The 7,968-nt window shown below is 41.6% G+C and overlaps 1 protein-coding gene across 1 annotated transcript in view; it reads right to left on the bottom strand.

Moving 5' to 3' along the window:
• Positions 1 to 6,663: 6,663 nt before the first annotated feature.
• Positions 6,664 to 7,968, bottom strand: part of GNB1L (guanine nucleotide binding protein (G protein), beta polypeptide 1-like) — a 19,331-nt gene continuing 18,026 nt past the window's right edge. Inside the window, exon 7 of the mRNA XM_009318541.1 lies at positions 6,664 to 7,398. Coding sequence (XP_009316816.1) covers positions 7,132 to 7,398 — 267 coding nt within the window. The 3' untranslated portion in view covers positions 6,664 to 7,131. The remainder of the gene's footprint in view (positions 7,399 to 7,968) is intronic.

The raw sequence follows: 7,968 nt of genomic DNA, 5'->3' as shown, positions 1-7,968 counted from the left end.
CAAACATGAATTGAGTCTTTCATTCTATTCCCTTTCCTGCTTGTTGTCAACTACTTCAAACCAGATGGGCTCAAGAGATAAAACTATAAAGACCCAATGTCTCTATTTAGCATGATGCCAAGTCTGCATGCCATCAAAATATCTGAGGCAAAAAAAATCTGAAGAGACAATACTTACCGTATTATGTTAAAAGCAGCCTAGATGCTTTTCTGTGAACACAATGTATCCATGAATCACTGAGATTTCACATCAGCATTTTAAGTTACCATCAAGACAAATGCCATGTCCACATTCTCTGCCATGTTTAAAGTTATTATGTAGGCCCAATGCATCAACCTTCCTCCTACCTATGTCAGAACATGTTTATAGCAAGCAGTGCCATGGGTGCCTGGAAATGTACCTTTGCATGCATGAGATGCCAGAGCTATGGAGCAGAATAATGACTCGGCATTTTAACATCCTCCCTAGATTCCCTGATCTGGACATAATCAGGATCAATCAACCCTGCCACTGGTGGGAAAGAGAGATCATTGCTGTCCAGAAAGCACCAAAGGATTTCTATAGTTTTTTGCTGCCCTAATTTACATATACTGTGAATAAAAACTAGGAGGAAACGGCATCCAGCTGTAATCTCAAATTTAATGTAACAGGTGTTTTTTTTTTTTTTTTTTAATTAGAACTTCAAATCGTAATAGACAATTGTTAGAATTAATATTTTTTCACTGCTGTGTCACTCTCTTGTAAGGAGATAGTCAATACTGCGCTGGGATGGTTCTTCTGCAGTGCATGTGGCTGCTTCAAGTCCCTCCCGCTGCTGTATCTCCAGGGGCACTGTAACATTTGGCACTACGACTGTTCATTGTAGAAAAATTAATATATGCTCCTCTGGGTGAGCACAGGCTTATTTAGAGGTGTAGGCTACGGTTTACAGGATTTCCTAGTGTTCCAAAACCTTTAAAAAAGGATGGTGGAGAGGTAAAAGCAAGTACTTCTGAAACTGAAATGAGCTGGCGTACAAGTTTAAAAAGACAGACCTATCACCGTATGCTTGCTCTAGGTGCTTTTCCTCCCTGCCATCCTTGTCCTTTTCCCATAAGGAATCTGGCACCTTGCGGGAGGTGGTTTGCTTCAAGGCCCTTTGTGCTTTCCAGAATCTTTGTATCGCCTAACTTACAGGGGCAAGTTGCTTCTCTCTTTTGATTTGTGTCCCCCCCCTTTCCCCTCCTCTTATAATTCTGAACTGCAAATCAAATTCCTCTGAGGTAAGTCAGAATAAAGCAGTACACAGTAATGCTGATAGAACATACAGATCTATTTCATACCATTAATCAGATGAGCAAAACATTCACAACGGAGAGATTATGTTGCTACAGTCCCAGCTATGTGGTTTAGTAATACCTTATAGTGTCAAAATTTTTTGTGATGGATTGTATTGAAGGGGAATAAACCACTAATAGCTAAACCAAAATTTATCTCCTTAGACATGAGCATTACATGTATTTGGGGGTGTGTAGCGCTACTAAACGTATTCGGGGGAGAGGTGTCACTACTCAGGAACAAAATTCTTAATAGGCTGAGTAAATGCAGCTGATAGCTTTACAAATGCATAGGGGAGCGGATGGCTCAAGCCAAACAGACCTGTTATTTCGTGGTGTTTGGTAAGGGGTGGTGGTAAATAAAACCACACACAAGAAAGGCTGTGTGACTAACCCCCAAACTCTGGCTGCTGGTCCTGTCTTGACCAAAAGGGATGACAGTATGTGGTAAGGTCAGGGGACAAAGAATTCGGTATCCAGAATATGGCTACTTGCTCCACACTTACTTTGATGTTGTTGGCAAGTTTCACGACTGGTATGCTTCAATTTAAGTCTATTTATAAAGTTACATTTCCGTCTGTTCTATCTGATAGTGCAGACGTGAGGTTTTGGGGGGTTTTTTTGCGCTTAATTTCATACTGTGAGATCCTTAAATGAATTGCCACCCCCACCCCCCCGAATGATCTTAATTCTGGATAGTTTTTTTCACATTATAGAAGAAACCTCCAGCATGCCCCAGAAGAGTAGGGCATGGATTAAACACAGCCAGGTTTACTTGGAAAAATTACTCTGGTAGAGGGACCCAGGCTGGAATTTCAGAATACTACAAACAACAGAAAAACCATGCCTTCTCCCTTAGTCATTGCCGTCACTTTCTTGGTAGCACACTGGTCGTGCTTAAACACCAAACTTTGTGACTCAGCATTGCTGTAACATTGTCTAGTATTAATCCAGGCAGTCATGTGCCATGCTTTATGTAATGATCCATACTTCCACACCACAGACACACAGCCAGAAAAGGAAACACATTGATTTAGCGCTTGGTAATCCTTGTTTAATCCCCAGTCCTTTGGTTTACATCACTAACATGGCTCCTGCAGTAGTCAGTGTTCTATCTTTGTTCTTGGCAGACTGAGTTAAAGGAAAGATTTATTAATTTGTAAGTTGGCTTTGTAGATGCATCTTAAATGTACTAAAAACCAAAGCAGTCCAGAAGCCAGTATTGACTTTTAACTATAAAAATCTGCTCTTTAAAACTCAAACCTTTGCAACAATCCAAGTCAAGCTGCAGAGACTAATTTATTGGCTTACTAATGCAATAGCATTGTATAGGGCTAAATTTAACAACTGTCTCATTGCAGGCCCTCAGCCTACTTCCTTTTTCACTTATTACTACAAATACAACTAATTTCCTCTTTCCTTGCTCATCTACACCTAGGACTGCAATGCTTTATGGCTCATGTACTGATAAGAGAAAGGGGTTGGAACTAATGGATTCATTTGCAAAAAATGTTAGAGGGTCAGAGATCACCATTCATTCCAGTGGTGATAAATATTCCATGTAATTGCTGCACAAATGCTAGTGTTTGGGATTTATTTCTATTAGTTTATGAATGCTGGTTGCTTTCTTCCCTTTCACAGTGCCAGAGACGATGATTCTTGGGAGGAAGCCTTTTGTAATAATTTAGCTGTCATCACCTTCACTCCTGAATCCTTTAGGCCAGGTACAGGCTAGCCCTGTTCCTTTCTGGCAGGTGAGATTCCAGAGCTAACTCCAGCAGCTTAAGGTGGCTCTTCACTCACAACCTTCCTGCTAGCAAGTCAGCTGAAATCTCGGGTGATAACTATGCTCATATTACAATTGTAAAGAGCTTTAAAATTTTTTCAGAAGAAGGAATTGTTAATTTCCTAGATGCAATCAGACAACTGTATTTTACAGTCTATAGCAATATAGACTGTCCTTCCTGCTGGAAATCATTCTACTTGGGAAAAGTCCAGGTCAGTTCCTTAAGCAAATAAACTTTTAGAAGACTCTAATTCACTTTCTAACTATGGCGTTTAGGCTCAACTCTAAATCAAACGAATGTAGTCTGGTTGCTCATTTCAAGGAAACTGTAATGTGGAAAAAAATTAAAATTCCCTTTACCGAGTGTTTAAATAAAATCAGCAGTGATGTAAAGTGTTAATGAATTAATTGTTGTAATGTGCAAAAGCATCTCATGGATAGTGCTTTGGTAATGGGAAGTAAATAAGCATAGGATGGGTCTGTTCTTGCAAGGAGATCTGCAGCATACGTCCTTCCTCTTGAAGCTGATGAAACTCTTTACCTCTGTGTCTGTCTGCTAGTAAGATTACAGATGCAGTTCATGCCCTCATTTTCAATTTGTGCTTGCATGAATGAGTTTATTTTTAAATCTACCTAGTCAGACAAACATAAATATTTAACCGCCAGCAAAGGGTGGTAAGTTAGATGTGAAGGCACATAGTCATCTTTAGAGTATCTTCCAAAAGACCTATTAGTAAATCTAAACATACCTTGTGAGTCTCCATAATTACTTTAGACACCTAAGCTGACAGTAAATGGCATTTTTCAGAGAAAAGAATATACTCAAAGGTTCCTAACTTTCAGGCTCTGGTTTAATAGCACTCATTAAGACATGGGGTATTAATCCGTTCTTCCTAGGGGGCTGCCACTGTGCCAATACCATAGTATTTGCATCAAAAGTTTTTTCCTACAGTGAATGTAAGATGCATAGGCCTTCATTAAAGATGCATTTTGCATACTACTTTGGGACTGAGGTCTAGAACACAGGAGGGAAATACTGCGTGGGGGGTGGCTGTGAGCCAGCCGATCAGCCAGCCGTGCCAGGAGCAGAAGCCAGGCTGCGTCAGTGCCTCGGAGCCTCACAATGGCCCTGGAGCATTAGGTGCTCATAACTGGCATTCAAAACAAGGGGTGTGCTGAGCATGGAGCTGCCCTGAAATGCTGGCAAGGTTTGCATCTTAGTCCCCGCTCCAGTCTTGAACCTGGCTTCTCACCACTCACAATACTCTCTGGTGGCACAGCTGCCTTTTCCTGTCAAAGGGATGAGAGCAGAGAGTGATTACTTCATCTCTGCCGGGACCAGGCTGGGGCCTTCTCATTTCCTACAGTAACCATTCACCCAAGATGGGCGAGCCCTGGATTTCCTTTCCTCTTCTGCTGGATTTCAGGGACTGACTGTGTGTCTTGAGGGTTGGGGTTGGTTTTGGTTTTGGGTTTTGGGATTTTTTGAGTGATAAGCTGTGGAAACTTAAGTTTTTCTCAGAAGCTAAGTTTTTCAGATAGTCTAAAAGCATGTTGCGTTCCAGCACTGAGCAGTATCATGCCTGTTGTACCAGGACTCCCAGGAAGGTGTTCCTGGCCTTGATACATGCAAAATGACAGTAGCAGTTGTGCCTCTAACCCTGTACCTCGGGGTTGGGGGAGATAGAGTGCTAATTTTTGACACAGGACACCTCGATCCATGCTTGAGGAGATGCAGAGCTGTTTTTTCACCTTCCAGGACAGTGCCCAACCACCAGCGTGACAGTGCTTTTTTTTTTAGGGCATGGGCCTTCATCAGATCTCACTTCAAGGTGGTTTTATTAAAAAGGTGCCGTGAGTACACAGGTTAAAGCACAGGGCAGGGCACTCTCCTGAGCAGATGGCGACTTACTTAATTTTATATTAAACTTATTTATTTGTAATCCAAGTGGAGAGGAGACTAAAACCCAAGCATGTATCCACTGGGTTATGTCCTTTTAAAAATTAAGCAATTGTGAAATTGTTCTCGTACAGCAAAATTTCTCCAAGTTCTGTTTGCAGAGCACCACTCAAATGGGAGACACCAATCTCAAGGCTGCCTGACAGGCTTCATGTGTGGTGCAGCATGAGACACGACAGCCAAAAGGAAATCTCCTTGCAGACTCCTGATGACAAGTCCCTGGACTACACACCACAATGTTTTCTGTATTTGTTTGTTTGTTTAACTATGTCAATTGTGACCTACTTTAAGAAAGGAGAAAAAAAGAAAAGGTTTCTTCCAGCAGCAGGTTTGTGAAGGCAGACCCCGTCTCATTCCATAAGGCTGCTGGCTGGAGCCTCTTGTACGGTGTAGGTAGCTCCTCCTCTGTGTGGGAGGTGGATGATGGGTAGAGATGGAGCACTTACCATCTACGCAGCTCTGTCTGGTAGATGTAATAAACACCAGCACCTCCCCTTGACTCAAGATCATTCAAAATTAGGCTTTAACTTTCAACTGCAGTGTGATCCTCCATGCTGCTACCGAATAGTAAAGAAATAATCAAAGAAATGCATTATTTAAAGTGTCATCACAGTCCAAAATGTGCAAGGCCAAGTTTTATTTAGAAAAGCCTGGCAACAGTAACCTGTTTCTGTGTTTTAATGGAAAGAACATCGGGCTTGGTGCTTAAGGCTTTTAGTCCAACAGCATTCTCTAGCGGTAAAGCACAGCTGGATAGCAGACCCAGACCTTAATTTGCTTGTGTGTTTTCCCTGAAATAATTTCTGAAGTCTTTTGATGTTGCTGTTCACTACAGTTCTGGTGACTTTTTCTTTGATGTCCAGGTCTGTACAGAGGCAGAAACAAGTACGTCCAATAAAGTATCAGCCGTGCACAGCCTGGACACAAAACACTTCAATTTGTAAAGCTGAGTTCTAGTTTCCAGGCCACCTCCTTTTTAATAAGCTGGCCCTTGCTAATTGCGTCAGTGGGACAGTTGTACCAGCACCTTTGTGACTGAATACTACAGTAAGATGTCTGTTGTATGTCTAATATGCTTTAAAAGAATGCAAATGCTGCTTCATGAGTCAAACAAAAAAAACCTTCATGAGTGAATTTCAGCTTCCATGACCATAGAGATGACAACTTAATGGAGCCATTCGTACTGTGTGGATAAGGATTTATCCATGCAATTCCCCTAAATGTAAATGGGAGTTGTGTAGCTGAATCCAGACTTGCCATGCTGAAACTTAACCCTAACTCTCCAAGGAGAAGGGCGCTAATGGGATTGCCGAGTTTAAATCCTTCAGCTAGTCAGCCTATGGAAAGGATTTAGCACTGGCTCTGTAAAAGGCTTTACATAGCTTTGCAGTGCAGTGCAGGGGAAGATTTTTTCCCTTTCTTTCTTGTGATTAATTGTGAGGCTTGAGGTGACAGGAGACATAATGAAATTCATAAATGCCAAAGGCCGTCCCTAGTCACATTCCTGGCTGTTGGTTTAAGTTAGAAACTGACAGAAGTGTGAACAAATCAAGGTTGTTCTGATAGCCTTTCAGTTACGGGGAAGAAAAAGTAACTGACAATGAGAAACCACTGGAGGTGGTTTAATGGGTATAAATTTTCAAGAAAGAGCGATATTTTACACTGATTCAGATTCTTGGATACATAATGACTTACAAACAGACGTATTCTGCCCCCACAGCAGTCTGAGGGATTCCAGTCCTTTTTCACAAAAGAAGATATTGGCACAAGTTATTTAAGCAACCTGCCAAAGAAAAGCTCTTGCAAAACCTGTAGCAGAACTCAAAGCGACTTGTTCTATGTCTTCGTTTGTGACTGGCCTTGCTCTGCTTGTTACGAATTTTAAAAATCCACTTCCCTCTCTGGAAAACAAAACTCGCAGCTTGAACAAGCAGCATAAAAATTAACCTAGGACTCTCACGTCAGCCTGGAAATACATTCTGCTACTTCCCCACATCCAGGTTTGAATTACAGTGTAAAGAATTGCTTCACCAATCCTGTTTTCCTAGTCCATGACAGTGCAGAACATGTCACGTCTGAGTATATATTGACCAGATACTGATGCGGTGATCTTTTGAGCCAGCTGCCAGCAGTCTCTCACTGGGGTTTTTGTGATCTGAGAAGGACACACAATGGACCGTTGCTGTGTGGTAGTCCAGCACTGCTAAGGGCTTCAGTTTTTTCCAGCCAAAGATCCTGATGCGATGATCCCACCCTGCTGTTGCTAAAATCTTTTTGTCTGGACGGATGGTGATATCAGATATGCCAGCGTTGACAAGTTTGTGTGTTTTGTAAACCTGTGTGAGAAAGTTATAGATGAGCTCTAATTGTTTAAAACAAACAGAAGTAAAAGGAACCTTTTGGGATTTTTAGAAGGTACAGTGCCCACTCACATACACTGGTGTCACACAGGTAGTATGGAGCTTTTCACCACATGGTGGATGATGCCTTCGTGAGAACGATTACAGACAGAGACGGAAAAGACCTTAACTTGAGCCTATCTATCTCCAGCACCACTCTTTAAAAATAAAAGCATCCCTTGTATGTTTTTAGTTTATATTGCATTTAAAGCTATTTATATTCTGTCACAAGTGAAGCTCTGAGTGAAGGTTTTGAGAACCAGACTAGACAGCTTTGCTCTTTTCATCCATCTATTCTTGCATGAGCTGCAATGTTCAGAGCTATGGCTATGTATTTTCCCTGCTTCTGCACTATTCCCATGCTGAGATTCTAAGCTGATGTTTAAACTACCTGCTACTTATTTCTACTACTGTGGCCCCTCACAAAAACCCCAATAAGCTGTGGTAGCATTTACCACAGTCTTGAGAAAGGAATGCTTCCAGGAATTAGGTTACAGTGTCAGGAAA

Source organism: Pygoscelis adeliae, unplaced genomic scaffold (genome assembly GCF_000699105.1).
Source record: "Pygoscelis adeliae isolate BGI_AS28 unplaced genomic scaffold, ASM69910v1 Scaffold410, whole genome shotgun sequence".
Classification (NCBI taxonomy): domain Eukaryota; kingdom Metazoa; phylum Chordata; class Aves; order Sphenisciformes; family Spheniscidae; genus Pygoscelis; species Pygoscelis adeliae.
Note: the sequence above shows the minus strand (reverse complement) of the source record. Positions and strands in the feature narration are given on the sequence as shown.